This window comes from Lolium rigidum, chromosome 6 (genome assembly GCF_022539505.1).
Source record: "Lolium rigidum isolate FL_2022 chromosome 6, APGP_CSIRO_Lrig_0.1, whole genome shotgun sequence".
Classification (NCBI taxonomy): Eukaryota; Viridiplantae; Streptophyta; class Magnoliopsida; order Poales; family Poaceae; genus Lolium; species Lolium rigidum.
Genome location: NC_061513.1, coordinates 27,694,904 through 27,711,362, shown reverse-complemented (window position 1 = coordinate 27,711,362; position 16,459 = coordinate 27,694,904). Strand labels below are relative to the sequence as shown.

General features: G+C 51.9%; 1 protein-coding gene across 2 annotated transcripts; it reads right to left on the bottom strand.

Moving 5' to 3' along the window:
• Nucleotides 1-260: 260 nt before the first annotated feature.
• On the bottom strand, nucleotides 261-7,879 carry LOC124667368 (aspartic proteinase 36-like). Of its 2 annotated transcripts, XM_047204660.1 has the most exons (12): nucleotides 7,504-7,879; nucleotides 3,603-3,808; nucleotides 3,415-3,526; nucleotides 3,093-3,340; nucleotides 2,641-2,853; nucleotides 1,690-1,852; nucleotides 1,471-1,565; nucleotides 1,291-1,387; nucleotides 1,098-1,176; nucleotides 716-787; nucleotides 454-586; nucleotides 261-322 (listed from the first exon to the last, which is right to left on the bottom strand). In XM_047204660.1, the coding sequence occupies exons 2-11, from the start codon at nucleotides 3,806-3,808 to the stop codon at nucleotides 456-458; spliced, it is 1,416 nt and encodes a 471-aa protein (XP_047060616.1). In that variant the 5' UTR covers nucleotides 7,504-7,879; the 3' UTR covers nucleotides 261-322; nucleotides 454-455. The 2 variants fall into 2 exon arrangements, with proteins under 2 accessions (XP_047060616.1, XP_047060615.1); XM_047204659.1 differs by having other exon boundaries at nucleotides 261-586.
• Nucleotides 7,880-16,459: the final 8,580 nt, after the last annotated feature.

The window sequence follows — 16,459 nt, the reverse complement described above, 5'->3', positions numbered from 1 at the left end:
GCTACAAGAGACGGAACAGATTGGTATCTTGTTTCACCAGCTACAAGAGACGGACAGAACACTAATGGCAGGACTAGGACAGCATTTCTGGGCAGTCAGGGAAACATTAGTTACATGGCCGTTTCAAGAAGAAAAATATAAACAATATCACAACCAAAATGCATAGTTAAACTTCAAAACATGGCAAGGAATACTACAAGATAGATAATTGGAGGACAGGTTTTTTGGAGACACTCGTAGGTACAAATAAAAACGTTAGAGAAACTGATTTGGTTCATCAGATCTGCAATCAACCATTAAAATCAGATTGTCCTTTTCATCCCTACAAATTCAGATTAGAAATCAGCAAGCCTAATAATTGATCTTAATATCAACACCTCTAATACTTGCAAACTTCCCCAATCAACTCCCGGGCTAGGTTTCTGCTCAACTGAGTTAGTACTACGATCTTGCTCTCATGATAGAGCATGATCCGCGAGAAGGCCACCCAGCCATACAACAGCTACCACCACAATAGTTGTCAAGCCGCTGTAGTATGACGACGCACCGCTCACATCAAACGAGCTGGTCCTATTGAGTGACGAGCCTGACAGAAGAAACCACAAGAATTAAGACCCATTTGAAAATACGAATTCTGCAGGGGTCTCAAATGAAACAGCTCAATCCTAAGGGATTGATAGTTGAAATACTGTGGCAGAAAGGAGTTTGGACTTACAATTGACGTCCGTCCAGCCCACCCTCTCTTTCCCCAAGTCATACACAATTAGCCTGTCGTGTAAAACAATGTCTGTAACCAGCCAGAGGGACCAATTAGTTGGTAAGAATAAATTTCAGAAAGAAAGTTAAAACCATTCATGGCAATATGTTAATTATTCATGTGAAGCTAGTTCATTCGATACAATACTAATGGTTCAAGAAAGGCATGGACTGAAAAGCCATGATCATTGACTGGCAGACTTATATTTGCTATTGGTATAATTATTGAGATATTTGTTGAGGAGCTTAATTCTTTCAGAGATCCACAACAGAATAGCATTCTCAAGTACTATCAGCTAATATGTGCAGCTTACACTGGCTGATACAGCAAGATGACTAACCTCCAAGTAGAGTGATTCCTCCTATATTCTGAAGTACCTGGTTACTCTGCCAGCCAATACACCACACAGTATCGTTTCCCTGTAAATAAGGATAAGATATTTCATTATTTGAGATAAATTCCCCAAATTACTAACCATATATGCAACTGCGGAAGACATAAAAGGGGCAGCACGAAAAGGCTGTTCAGCGTACATTAGCACCCTGATGCAAAAGGTATTGCGACGGCTTCACTGTCATTGCAGCACCGCCCTTAAAGTACAGTGTCGCCGTTGGAAATAACAAGTCAATACTAGAAGTAAGAGAATATTTTGTTAGTAATTTGACATTCCTAAAGACACGAAATGTTAATTTCATTCTGAGATAAAAGAAAACCTGCCAGAAGACAGAAAACACTTGTCCTGCTTATCCCGCTTCAAGTTCAACTTAGTGTCCAAAGACTGTACGGATGGAGAGATTGCTGCAATTATCTGCAAATTGCGAAATGTGAATCATTAGGATCTAGATACGTAATGCTGGAATTATTAGGACCTAGGTCACATATTGGCTGTTAAAAAAAGAAGAATGAAGTGTAATCTAACCCTATGAACTTACCGCACTAACAAATGGACCATAGGCTCCATGTACGAGGTATGTAAGTGCTGTTCCTGAGTCAAGAACGGTTCCTTGTGATTTTGGTGTTGCAAACAAGGAAGAATCAATGGGCAGCTTTTGACCATTAACAGCAATGCTCTCCAGATTCAAATTGTACGCAGACCTATATTGCATTAATAATATTAACACACAAAAAGTGGTTAGAATGAACAGTTCAGAAACTTTCGAAATGGTGGAACCCATATTTCAGAGATTAATAACGCTAGCTATATTGTACTATTGTTGGCCTCTCAAATAAGTGAAGCACGCATTTCCTTAGGAAAAAAAGGGAGATAAACGGGAGAGCACAAACACAAACTAAAAAGAACTCTACCGGTAGGGGAGGAGCCCAAGCTTTATATTCATAATAAATCTGGACTACATCCCAGTTCTCAAATTAATTAATCTAACAAGCATGTTCTGGATTTGCAAAGATCAGTTATTGCATTTGCAGTCATCAACTTTTATCATCCATAACAATTACACCATAGATAGCAGATGTATCAAAAATGGTCAATGAAAATATAAGAGAGTGGTGCAAAAAAGGTTGCCGCTGCTTCAGATTAAAGATGCTGCCTATTTTTTGTGTTATTATTGGCTCTCAAATAAGTGAAGCACATGTTATTTACGAAAAAAACATAAAGGGAAATAAAAGGTGAGCATAAATACAAAACCAAAAAGAACTCTACTCATGGGGGAGGAGCCCAAGCCTTATACTAAAAATAAATCTGAAGTCTTATAGGCAGGATTGCAAGATTGCACAAAATATTTTAGATTATAGTGATAAAGGATGAAAAAACAGTGACCACCGTCGATGACAGATGTATTAAATATAGCTAATGAAAATATAAGAGACTGATGCAGAATTCTGAAGTTACACACTCGAAGTAATCTCAGAAAAAATAAACTTACGTTGATGAATCAAGTGGAGTAAATACTAAGTTTGGTGCCACAATTTTACCAAGAACAAAAATGCCACCACCTTGTCCAGAACCTTTCAGGCAATGAGAAAACACTTTTGGGGATAACCCCTGAGAGTATAATTGCGAGATGATAGACAATTGATGCCGCCCAAACCCCAAAATCCCATCGGTCTCCATTAACTTGGGCAGTACGTTGGTGCATCTGTTTATAAAGTTAACTTGAACCATGTGAGGGAAACATGAAGAAATTATGTGCACCATGTTAGGCAGTAAACTTTACTTTGATTGTACTGCATGAATGAACACGATTGCAAGCAAAAGCATAGTTCAACCTCAAAACAACGCAAATTTAACTATACAAAGAAGATCAGCATGATGTCGTAGACTTATCATTAAAAGATCGATAATAGAGAAGATGCGTGAATTTTAAAGAAACTTTACCCAAATACAACAGAGCCAGAAGAATTGGCAGAACGTTGATTTCCCATGATAGTTTTGAAATACATAACGTCAGAGACAAAATAACCAGATATTTTGGTCTCATCAGCATATGTAAAATTATAACCACATAGGCCACTTGGGGAGTCTGAGGGTTGGCAAGATGCAGAGGCTGTTGCACACTTATCATCCGAGCATGAAATTCTGGATGACGTTGATGAAAAGTCGGGGTTGTATAACTCAGGTGAGATCTGCGAAACAAAGAAAGTAGATTGAATACATGTGCATGTTTTTTAGTGTGATGGATAAGAATACTGAGCCTCACATTTTTGGTCGAGGAACCCGTGCAAGCAACCCACGGTACGGAACTGCCAGTGTCAATTTGGAAAGTGTACGTCTTCGAGGGGTTCCCTAATCCCACCCTGGTATAGTATAGCCTGCAAATTTTCAAGATTTCGATTAGATACAAATAAAAGTGCGTATGTATTATGATAAGGACACAGAGCCACCCACCCACGGGCGAACGGGCTGGCGGTGCCCTCCACAGAGAGGTTCACCACACCCATCTTCACGTGCCTCGCCCTGTCCAGCTCCTTAAGGTCCGCCAACTGGACCCCCTTGCGCGGAAGCACACGCTCCAGGACCACCACTGCTGGGAGCGCTGCCTCAGCCGCCGTGGCGAGGAGCACCACCATCACCACCATGGTCGGCGGCCTCATCTGAATACCGTGAAAGGAGCACCAAGTTTATCAAGCTATCTATCTATTATATGATTAAAATAATAAAAATGAAGTCATCACGTCCGTCCACATAGACTAATTACATGGTGCGCCCAAATTATAAATGTTTAGATTGAACACTATGTATACACGCAAATTTAATCAAGTCTAACTTTAAACACTATGACCCCTTATTTGTAAGGCCCTATTTGTAATGGTAACCAGATCAAGCGTATAGTTTGAGAAAGAAAGGATAAAATAAGGGGTTATCCGGAGCAAGTCTGAAGAAAAATCTGAGAGGGGCATATCATTGCAGATACAAATAATGTTTAGTCAATAACGTCTTGAAGATTTGGTGTGCTGCAAAGTTTTGAGTGGGGGGCCTCCAGAGATGAGGTCGAGAGCGGACATGGCGGGCGCAAGGCGACGGCTTTGAGGTTCTCCTCGTCGGGCGTTTCTGCCGCCGGCTGCCTCCACGCGATGTCGCCGGAGGGGTCAGGGGAGACTCCGCAGGCGGTGGAGCTCCCGGAGTCCATCCAGGGACGGCGTTGGGCGGACGTGGCGGCGGAAGAAGACGCGGCGGAGGCTGCGCGTGCGGAGGCTGATGCGCGGTTCTCGCCGCCGGGGACGGCGACCCTCGGCGACTACCTCGTCTATGCGCGTCGTGGTCGGCCGCGCCGGTCACCGCCTCAGCGCCGCCTGGAGATGCTACGCCGTCCGCCGCCGTCGCGGGTGCCGGCAGTTAGGCCGAGTGCTGCTGCGCCGTCGGGGGCTCAGCCGGCAAGGAGCTTGGGGGAGGTGGCCGCCACGGGGTCGTCGGGGCCGCCGGAGCAGGGGGGCGAGGCGGTCGGTCGCGGGGCGGAGCAGTTGGCTCCGGTACCGCCGCCGCCATGCCCGTCGGGAGCGAGGACGGCCTCGCGCGAGGCTCGTGTGCCGCCCAATCCTGGGCCGTCTGGGCCGCACGGGCCTGGGCCTGTGCTGGCCTGGAGGCGCCAGACGGACCGTTGCACCGGGCCCACGCAGCCCGCTTCGGCGCCCAAGTGGTTCTGGCTCCGTAAGGGGTCAAACCACTTAGGGTTTGCCCAGCCCGCGCGCCCCGACCAAATACGCCGCCACGCCGCCGCCGCCCGCGAAATCCGCCTCCACCCGCCGCCGCCGCCGCTCTCCACCAGCTTCCGGGACATGGTTCTCAAGCGGGCACGGAGCCCCTCCTCGAGCAGGTCCCCGCCCCAGCATCACCGCCGCGTCCGCCCGGCGTCGCCCCGTCCGCCTCCCCCCGCGCCCCCCGAGCCATACCGGCCCCCGGCGAGACGGTCTCCGCCGCGCCGCTCCCCTCCGCGTCGAGCTTCCCCACGCAGGAGGTCGCCGTCGCCTCGCAGATATGGCCGGGACGGCCGCGCGGGTGGGCATGCTGAGGGAGGCCGGGAGCGGGACTCCTCCCTGCGCCACCAGGGGGTCGCCGCACTCGCCGCCCGCGGCGGCTCGCCGGGCCGGCGTGCCCCGTCTCCTGCCGCGTCGCGCAGGGAAGCCGCGCTCCGGGAGGAGTTGGTGCAGCGCGCGCCGCGTCCGGGCAGGGAGCATGGCCGGGATTCATCTTGGCGGGAGGACCAGCGCTCTTCGCGGGACAGCTACGTGGTGCCGCGGCATGCCGAGCAGAGTCGCCGTTCGCCGCTGCGCCGCGAGGAGCAGTCGCCCCAGGCCGCTGCACATACCGCAGCGAAGAAGAAGAGGAAGCCGAAGAAGAAGAGAGCCGGCGCAGGTGGTACTGCGGGTGGTGCTGCGGGTGGGAGCCAGGTTGGGCACCCGCCTATGGCACCTCCGCGGGGTCAGGATCTCGACGGCCGTGCCGACGCCCAGTTGGCGGTGTCGGCGCCGCCGGAGAAATCCCCCACCTCCAACATCTGCTTCAACTGTGGCGAGATGGGGCACTTCCGTTCCGATTGCACGTCGCCGACGCAGTGCCTCTTTTGTGGGGACCCCTCTCACCTTGCCGCGGCTTGCAAGGAGCGGTTCAACAGCAGAAGGCGTCGGGAGGTCATCGAGTACCTGGGACACGGGCTTGAGGGTGGCTTCTACTACATCGACCTGGGGGGCTCGGAGCTCAGTACCCCCCAGCACCTTGCTACCATCACCGTCGTCGCCGAGCGCAGCCCCCGCTACAGATTGAGGTGACAGTCGACACGATCCGCGCCGAGCTCGCTCAGTTGGAGTCGACTTGTGTGTGGAACATGAGGGAGATTTCTGCCACTGAGTTCGCAGTGGCGTTCCCCTCGGCTGAGCTCCTCCGTGCCCTCTCATGGAGCGAGACGACCATCCTGCCGACCAACAACATCCGCGTTTCTGTCAAGCCGTCTTGTGTGGATCCCATCACTGTGGCTACTTTGTCTGAGGTTTGGGTCCGGGTCCACGGCATTCCTGAGGAGGCCAGGAGTGAGCATATCATCGAGCTCGTCTCCCAGCCGATTGGCAAGCTTGTCACCGTGGATCCCCTTTCCCTTCCAGGCGACGGGCCGGTGCGCATGCTGATCCTCAGCCCGGACCCCACGAAGCTCACCTGCACTCTTCCTCTCTTCTTCTTTGGGAAGAGTGGCCGGTCCCTGACGGTCGAGCTGGAGGGCGATGAGGCCCAGGCGGGGTCTCCTCCTCTTCCACCTGACCCTTCGCAGACACACCGGGACGATGATGGCGAGGATGATGATGGTTCTTCCGATGGAGACTCTGAGGACGATTTGGGTGGCGAGGGCGAGGAGACCCCACGGCCGACGAGTCTCCTGGTGCCTGGGGCCGGGGCCTCCGCCGCTCCGGACGCTAGGCTCAGGGCGCGGTCGACATCGCCCGAGTCGGCGCGGACTCACAGGAGTGCGCCGGCCAGGCCGGGGCGCCCATCTCCCGTGCTCCCCAGCTGCCTCCGGGGAGTCCTACTCGCTGTCCATCATGGAGTACGGGTCCAACTTCCCCCAGGAGACGTCGTCGGCGAGTGTGGGGTTGGACGTGTGCCCCCGCAGCCGCCGAGGTCGCCGGGGCTGGTCCGCTACACGTGCTCGCCGGGCTCTACTCCCACCTCGCCCTCGGGCCTCGCGACCCCGGGCCCTTCACGTCCCGGAGCCGGCCTCGGTCTTCCCCGACACTCCCGTGGGCGGGTGCCAAGACGAGGGCCCCGCGTCGCCAGCGGCAGTCCTCGCAGCCGTCCCGCCACAGCGCTAGGTTGGCTCGGTCTCGCTCCGGGACAGAGGCGATGGAGCCGACGGTGGCGGAGCAGGCGGAGAGGCGGGCTTATTTATAAAGCGGGGCGAAAGCCTGTTTCGAGAGAAGTTTTGAGTGGGGACTCAGGGCAGTGTAGACCAGTTCACTTTGGATCTATTCATGGTCAAGATTTTGGTGGGAAACTACCACGTGGATATACAGATCGATCAGGTTGTCGGGGGAATGGCAATTTAACTTGGGAAAGTGATCCACACGAGTGAAATGGAAGAAAACGAGAAGTTGTAGGTTGTGATAAAGAAAAATGTATATTGTACTTGGATAAGGACTCCGTACAATCAGACAGGACGATGGGGAAATAGAGGAGTTGGCCAATCAATCAATGCGAGTGTGCAATGTGAGCCACGGACGTCATTAGGAGCCTCCTGCTCTAGCTATTTCGGCACTAAACAAAGAACAGGAGCACGCCAAGAAAAAGCAGGTTTCCGCTGTACCTGAGAGGGCGGCGGGGCAACTGAGGTCTCCTGGAACCCTAGAAACCTGCTTCTCCAAGATCCGCGGAGAAATCGAGGGGGTGGTGCGCGGTGGAGTTGCCGGAGGAGGAGACCGGAGGGGCGTGGGATGGGATTCTTCCTGCAGTCAAGCCATGTCAAGTGCGCGGTGGACTCTCCCCTTTTCCCTTCCTTTTCTCCGTTCTCCGTTCTCCGTTGTGTCTCGTGTGCCGTTACTGTTTTGGTGTGCTGCAAAGCCGGAGGAGAAACTGTTTTGTCCCCTTGGACTCAAGTCAAGCCATGTCGTCTCAGGATGCGCACCAGCGGCCGTTTTGTCGGGCTCTCTCTTCTCAGACCCGTTTTTACTTTTCAGTCGCCCGGGTTGACAGAGCCGTGTCTCCTCTACAGAAAATACTAGCCTAGCTCAATGATAAAGGATGGGTCGGAGTAAGAAAGAAGCAGCGGCCACCGACCAGAGTTCACGATTGAGAGTTTCGGTCGCTGGCTGCATCGACTTCACCGTGTGTGAGATTCTAATTCTTTTTCAGTATTTCGAGATTCACCAATCGTCTTCACGATAATATCAGATTGTGGTGGATTTTGGATTTAGGATCTGTAGTGGTGTGTCGTTGTGCTTCCTCGTTGGTTGGAGTTTCTTCTACCAGTCAAGAACTTTGATGTCACTGAACGGTCAATAGATAGCTGATGTGCTTCCTTAGCTGGTTGGAGGAAATCAGATGTAGCTGTTCGGATTAGTGAAATACATTTAGAGTAGGGAACATATTGCAGTGTCTTTTATTTGTTAATATCATAGTCTATTTTTTTGCGAGAAATCCACCGATCTATTAATAATCATCAACAGTAGTACAAATAGCCCAAAAAGTAAAAGAAATTACAAATTGGTACTCAGACCACCTAGCGACGACTACAGACACTAGCACGAGCCGAAGGCGCGCCGCTGTCCTCGCCCTCCATCGCCGGAGTCGTGCAAAGCTTGTCGTAGTAGAGCTTGTTGTAGTAGACAGACGGGAAGTCGTCGTGCTAAGGTCCCAAAGGACCAAGCACACCGAGCAAAGTAACCATCGCCAATGATGACAACCATAGATCGGAAGAGCCTGACATGAAACGACACCAACTAACACGAAAACCGACCGGATCCCAGGAGATCCGACGGGCATACAACTCCACGCGCCCTCCGTCAGCGCTAGATGCACCACCGGAACGAGGATAGGGCGGGGAGGACATTATTCTAACTTCAGGATGTAGCCGCCGCCTCACCATCCCAAAGAAGAGACTGAAAAGCAAACTAAATTAAGGACGAAAACTCCCCGCCGGCGAGGGACCGTGATCCACCACACCTCCAAGGCCCCAAGGCCACCGGAGGTGAAGCGGACCAGCGGTATCACCGGCGAGGAGGACGGAACCCTAGATGGGTTTTGTAGCTTCTTGCGCCGCCTCTGGCTGTTTCCGCTGCGTACCGATTCGTTTCAATGTTTGCTATGCATTTTAATATCATAGTCTATTTGATGTGGTGACCAGATGGTTTCCTCCCAGGAGGAGAAGGAGGAGCTGGCGACCAAGTACTACGCCGACCTTCTTGGTCAGGCCCAACCTCGGCAGCATGATCTTGATCTTAACGCCATTGGCGTGCCTCCGTCTGATCTGGCCGGGCTTGACTGCGAGTTCTCCGACTCGGAGGTTTGGGCGGCAATCAAAGGGATGCCATCCAACCGTGCCCCTGGCCCCGATGGTTTCTCTTGGGACTTCTACAAGAGCTGCTGGGCGGTGATTAAGTCCGATATCATGGCGGCTATGCGCGCTATCTTTCGGCGTCAAGGCCAGGGCTTCGAGGCCTTGAACGGGGCTCTCATCACGTTGGTCCCGAAGAAGGACGGTGCGGTGGACTTGAAGAACTTCAAGCCTATCAGCTTGGTTCACAGCTTCGCCAAGCTCCTGGCCAAAGTTCTCGCTCTTCGCCTTGCGCCACGGTTGCCGGAGCTCATTGACGTGAACCAAAACGCTTTCATCCGCGGGAGGTGCATTCATGATAACTTCGTCCTCGTCCAGCAGTCCGCCAGGACTCTGCACCGTGCACGGGTCCCGTCTATGCTCCTAAAGATGGACGTTGCGCGTGCGTTTGACAGCCTCTCATGGCCTTTCCTTGTCAGTGTCCTGCGACAGAGGGGCTTTGGACCACGGTTTATCTCCTGGGCCATCCTGCTGCTCAGCTCTGCGTCCACCCGTGTTCTTGTGAACGGCAGCCCGGGTGCGGCGTTCCGTCATGGCCGGGGATTATGGCAGGGGGATCCGATCTCCCCCATCCTCTTCATCATCGCCATGGATGTGTTGTCCGCCCTTTTCCGTGCGGTCGAGGTACATGGGATCCTCGAGAACCTCCGACAGCTCGGCATCCGGCACAGGGTCTCGCTCTACGCTGACGATGTGGTCGTCTTCGCCAGACCAGGTGTCGCGGAGCTGTCCGCGGTCAAGATGGTCCTGGCTTGTTTTGGCGGAGCCTCGGGGCTCGTGGTCAACTACGCTAAGAGAGTGGCCCTGCCCATCAGATGCTTGGACGAGATGCGTCAGGTGACCGAGACGGTGCTGGACTGCCCGATCGGATCCTTCCCGTCCAAGTATCTTGGCCTACCGCTGTCCCTTAAGAAGCTGCGGAAAGATGAAGTCCATCCGATCCTTGACAAGCTCACCAAGAAGCTCTCCTTCTGGAAGGCCAGGTTGATGACGCGCGAGGGCAGAGTGGGCTATGTGCACTTTGTCATGACGGCCTCTCTGATCTACCACCTCATGGCGCTAGACGTGGAGCCGTGGCTGCTGCGCGCCATCGACAAGGTGCGCCAAGGCTTTCTGTGGGTTGGCAGGGGCGATGCGCGTGGCAGCCATTGCATTGTCTCCTGTCGGGCTGTTTGGAAGCCAAAACATATGGGTGGGTTGGGGCTACACAATCTTCGGTGGCTCAATGCCGCCCTGAGGGCCTGCTGGATTTGGTTCCAAAAAAACGTCCCTGGATAGGCCATGGTCGGGTTTGGAATTCTCTGTGTGATCGGAGGCTCATAGCCTCGTGACAGCTTCGGCCACCGTCGACGTACGCGATGGATCTCGCGTCCTTTTCTGGGAGGACCCGTGGATCAATGGCCTGCCGGTCGCGGCTCTCGCGCCGGAGCTTCTCCGTTTGGTGCGTCCTGGCCTGCGGAGGTCTCGTGTGCTGCGGGACGGCCTCCCGAATAGCGCTTGGGTACGCGATATTGCGGGCACCCTTACGGTGGATGCCGTCGTCCAGTTCCTCCGCCTGTGGGGCACCTCGCTGCGGCTAACATCCACGTCGTGCCGGGCAACTGTGATGGTTTCAGATGGAAGTGGTCGTCAGATGGTGCTTTCTCCTCGCGCTCTGCGTACCGTACTTTCTTCGCAGGCCAGGTTGCGCTTCCTGGCGCAGTCCAACTGTGGCATTCCTTCGCGCCCATGAAATTCAGGTTTCACGGGTGGCTGGCACTTTGGCAGAGATGCTGGACCGCGGACCGCTTGCAACGACATGGTTTGCCTAACCATGCCATCTGCCCGCTGTGCAATACGGCGGCTAAGACATACGATCACCTTGCGCTCCAATGCCCTCTATCCACCTCGGTTTGGGTGGCGGCTTTCAGGCTCATCGGATGGAACCCTCCGCTGCCAACCTCTACGTCTACCATCCGAGAGTGGTGGCCTCAGGCGGAGTCGGCCACTACGGAGGGTAATAGGAAAACCCTCAACTCCCTAGTCCTCCTAGTCATCCGTACCCTATGGCTTGAGAGGAACGCCCGTGTTTTCGACGCACGCCCTAGCACAGCACTCGAGATTTCCCGGCGGATCTACGAGGAGTGGGCAACCTGAGTTGCTTGCCGACGTAGGATGGCGCGAGAGTAGTTGCTTTGGGTATATGGGTGGCTGTGTGCGTTCCGTTTGTACTCTGGCTCTAGTCTTCACCTGTGACTACTACAACCTCGTACAAGCGATCCTTGTAAATGTTGTTCTCTTCTGATGTTTAATGGAATGACGCGCAAAGCTTCTGCGGGTTCTAAAAAAAAGTCTATTTGATACATTTTTTATTTCAGATTTTGTGAAATTATCGGACATCAACCTTCAGTGTTAAGGCTATGTAGTGGTCTAGTACAATTTTTATGCTTGTATATTGCCCTTTCCAGGAACGAAATGCAGAAATAAATTTTACTGCAAGCCAACACAGTATCACTAAATTTGGTTTAATGTGCTTGTGCCGTCATATAATGGAGATGCACAACTAGCTTGCATCTAGTTATTCTTCAATAATGTTAGGGATGGTGAGATCTGAACGCGCCCCTGCCTCCGCTGGCGGCCGCCCCTAGGGCGCCGGCGCCTCTCGCCCTCAGTCACCGCGCCTCCTACACCATGACGGATCCCGACTCTCCGATCCGTTGGCAGGTCAAGTACCATTTGGTGGCCTCCCGCCTCCCGTCGTTCCACTAACATGGCTTCCTATACCGTCGAAGTCAGGCTTCGCGTCTGGTCCTCCATGACTCGGAAGGGATCACGGTGGACGCACGCTTCCTCCTGTCGGGGGAAAAGATCTCCAGTGGCCAGGAGATCGAACTCCCGTGTCACACGGTCAAGGTGGGCAATCAAGATCGTCCATCGGTGTAGGTACCCCAGGTATCACCTTCGTCTTCGCTTGATCTACGATCGGGTCTCTCTCTGCAACGGAAGATTTGGTCCCTCTTCCATTGTGTTGTGGCATCTTCACCCTCCCATCAAGAGTTCTTCTTGGTGGCCTCTTTTGGCCGATCGAAGCTTCGGCTTGAACCCTCTTCGGTCGCTCACATGCTCTAGGCATGTTTGGGAGGAATTGCCAATGATTTTCATGTCAGCTTTCTGCGGGACAGATCCTTTCGGTTTTCAGTTTGCAATCGACAAGTTGGTTCTTTTTGTTAACAATCTCATATCCTTCATGTGTGATGATTTTGTGGTTCATTTCTTGCTTTGGGGCAATGGAGGGCCAAATTTTACTCGAGAATTTCGTCTCTGGGAGATTGAGGAAGAGAAGGCTTGGCAAACTGTTGGCCGCAGATCTGATGCACAGGTTGTTCGACAGCCGCTTTCTGGTGCTAATAGGATTCCGCTTGGGCATCGGACTACACAGCAGCACGTTTCACGGCTCTCTTTTCTCCATCGTCTTTCTGCTAAAGAAACTGGTTTTCTAGAGTCTGCTATTTCTGCTGGTCATGGCCTTGAGCAGATTCTCCAGGCTTTTTATTTTGGTGATGATGACAGTCCTGTTGATTCCTTTCTGGATTCTTTGAGTAACCAAGAGATCCAGGAATTGCGCTCTTTCATTGCCAGTAAGCCATCAAAAGAAACTCTGGCACGGACATTCTATGCCCAGCAGTCTGCTCCTAATTTTTCGCCAATGCCACTTGTGCCTACATCCCAGACTACTCCTGGTCCTCAGCATTTTTCAGCGACAGTTTGTCCAACAGTTACGGGATTGGCAGTGGGCGCAGAGAATCCAATTCAAATGCATCAATCACGGACCCTAGTGTTCCGATGGCTAGACCCAGCCCAAGCCCAGCAGCGAGTTTCTGCCTTTGATCGCCTGGTGTTCCCTCCTCCATTTTCGGACGCACGCCAGCAGCCGACGCACTTGGGCCAGCGACAGCCCATCTCAAGACCAAGCCCGCCTTGTCCACGGTGCCTCAGATTTGGGCACTCAAGATTTAATTGTTGGAATAAAATCCGCCGTCACGGCTGTGATAAACCAGGACATATTAAGCGTGATTGTCGGGCTTTAAGAGAAACTTGGGTTTGAAAGGAAGTTAATTTGTCTCCGCCAGATGTTCTGGGTGCAGTAAATCAAGTTATTAATGATAATCCTCTTTCCGTTAATCTGAATGACCCTGGACCGTCCGATATTGACACGGCCTTGCGACTAACGGTGGAGCCCCACCCACCCGCACCTACCCGTACATTTAATGCTGTAAATCAGGAGACTCTCTCCCTGCCCCTGCCCCTGTTCAGCTTACACGTTGCCGCTTCGCCTCCCAGCTCCCCTGCTCCACAACACTGTTCATCGTCGCCACCGTCTCCGCTGACAGTGCCCACGACATTGCCTCCATCGGAGATGACAAACTTCCCGGTGGACACTGCTCCCTTCGTCCCCGGCCAGTACGAGATCGTCGAGGTCGCCAATCGACCGCAGCAGTGCCGCTACCATGTCAGTCGATAGGTCTCCGCCAAGAATGAGGACGTCTCCATGGCCACAATCAACCCTCCCTTCCAAGGTGATTAGCCGTTTGCGCTTACTAGGATGTTTCTTCGATCGTTCATTGAGGAAGAACTAGGGCTTTCACTTGCAATGTCCCAGCGCTATCCTATCGGCCGGCTCGGCATACCTCAAGGTTACCTCACCTTCTGACAGAGATTGGCTTGTCAGCAATAGTCCTCATGCTTTCCTTGGTAGAAGTATTTCGTTTGTGGAACATAATAAAGGGATTAATCACAGAACTTTTACCTATAACCGTGAATGTTGGTTGATGTTGCTTGCCTTTCCTTCTGATTACTGGGATGATGAGCATATTAGAGGTGCAGTTAAGGATTTTGGGGCTCTAATTTCTTGGGATAAGGAACTCAGTAACTATGGGGCCCTAATTGTAAAGGTCAGAGTTGTGGATCTCCATCATATCCCACATTCTTGTGTTATTTCTTCTGGCAATGAGTGGTCTGCTGAATCTTGGTCAGTGCCCATTTTTATCCTCAGTCAGAGGCTCTTGGGTGCTCTTCCAGCTGATGAGGAGCTGCCACCTGCAGATGGATCAACTCCACACCCCTTGCCCAATGTTGCTGTTGTTATTAACAACCAGCCTCCTCCTAATGAAGCACAAACTCCTGTGCAAGCTCCTGTCCAGAATAATGCTGCATGGCCCCTTTGGCAACATGTGCAACATGTGCAGCATGGACCCCATGCACCCTTGGATGACCACAATGGTTTTTCCCCAGTTAATCTTGCAGGACAGAATCTACAAGTTATTTTTGGTAATCAAGGCATTCAGAATATGGATTTAAACTTGCCCCCTCAGCAGCTTTCATTTGATCTCAATGGCCCACGCCATCTTGAAGAGGATGACTTCATGGAACTAAATGATCTTATCAATCCTGTAATTCAGAATCATGGGCCTCCTCACGCTATTATGGCTTTGGCTGCACCTGTCCCACCTATAGATGTTGACATGCTCCCTAATACTGATGAGCAGAGTGACCTGACAGTCACAATCAGCTCAGCTCATACTTCTTCTGATGAATCTGGTGGCTCAGTGAATGGACACAACCAGAACTTGCAGGTTGGCATGGCTCTTATACCTAAAATACTTGTGGACCCTGATACGTCTCCGACGTATCGATAATTTCTTATGTTCTATGCCATATTATTGATGATACCTACATGTTTTATGCACACTTTATGTCATATTCGTGCATTTTCTGGAACTAACATATTAACAAGATGCCGAAGTGCCGGCTCTCGTTTTCTGCTGTTTTTGGTTTCAGAAATCCTAGTAACGAAATATTGTCGGAATTGGACGAAACGAAGACCCAGGGGCCTATTTTGCCACGAACCTTCCAGAAGACCGAAGAGCTTACGAAGTGGGGCCACGAGGTGGCCAGACCACATGGCGGCGCGGCCAAGGGGGGGCCGCGCCGCCCTGTGGTGTGGGCCCCTCGTTAGCCCCCCGACTCTGCCCTTCCGCCTACTTAAAGCCTCCGTCGCGAAACCCCTGATGCGAAAAACCACGATACGGAAAACCTTACGAGACGCCGCCGCCGCCGATCCCATCTCGGGGGATTCCGGAGATCTCCTCCGGCACCCTCGCCGGAGAGGGGATTCATCTCCCGGAGGACTCTACACCGCCATGGTCGCCTCCGGAGTGATGAGTGAGTAGTTCACCCCTGGACTATGGGTCCATAGCAGTAGCTAGATGGTTGTCTTCTCCTCATTGTGCTTCATTGTTGGATCTTGTGAGCTGCCTAACATGATCAAGATCATCTATCTGTAATACTCTATGTTGTGTTTGTCGGGATCCGATGGATAGAGAATACCATGTTATGTTAATTATCAAGTTATTACATATGTGTTGTTTATGATCTTGCATGCTCTCCGTTACTAGTAGAGGCTCTGGCCAAGTTTTTGCTTTTAACTCCAAGGGGGAGTATTTATGCTCGATAGTGGGTTCATGCCTGCATTGACACCTGGGACAAGTGACGTAAAGTTCTAAGGTTGTGTTGTGCTGTTGCCACTAGGGATAAAACATTGGCGCTATGTCCGAGGATGTAGTTGTCGATTACATTACGCACCATACTTAATGCAATTGTCTCGTTGCTTTGCAACTTAATACCGGAAGGGGTTCGGACGATAACCTCGAAGGTGGACTTTTAGGCATAGATGCGGTTGGATGGCGGTCTATGTACTTTGTCGTAATGCCCAATTAAATCTCACTATACTTATCATGGCATGTATGTGCATTGTTATGCCCTCTCTATTTGTCAATTGCCCGACTGTAATTTGTTCACCCAACATGCTTTTATCTTATGGGAGAGACACCTCTAGTGAACCGTGGACCCCGGTCCATTCTTTTAATACTCGAAATACAAATCTGCTGCAATACTTGTTTTACTGTTTTCTCTGCAAACAATCATCTTCCACACAATACGGTTAACCCTTTGTTACAACAAGCCGGTGAGATTGACAACCTCACTGTTTCGTTGGGGCAAAGTACTTTGGTTGTGTTGTGCAGGTTCCACGTTGGCGCCGAATCTCCGGTGTTGCGCCGCACTACATCCCGCCGCCATCAACCTTCAACGTGCTTCTTGACTCCTACTGGTTCGATTAAACCTTGGTTTCTTACCGAGGGAAACTTGCCGCTGTGCGCATCACACCTTCCTC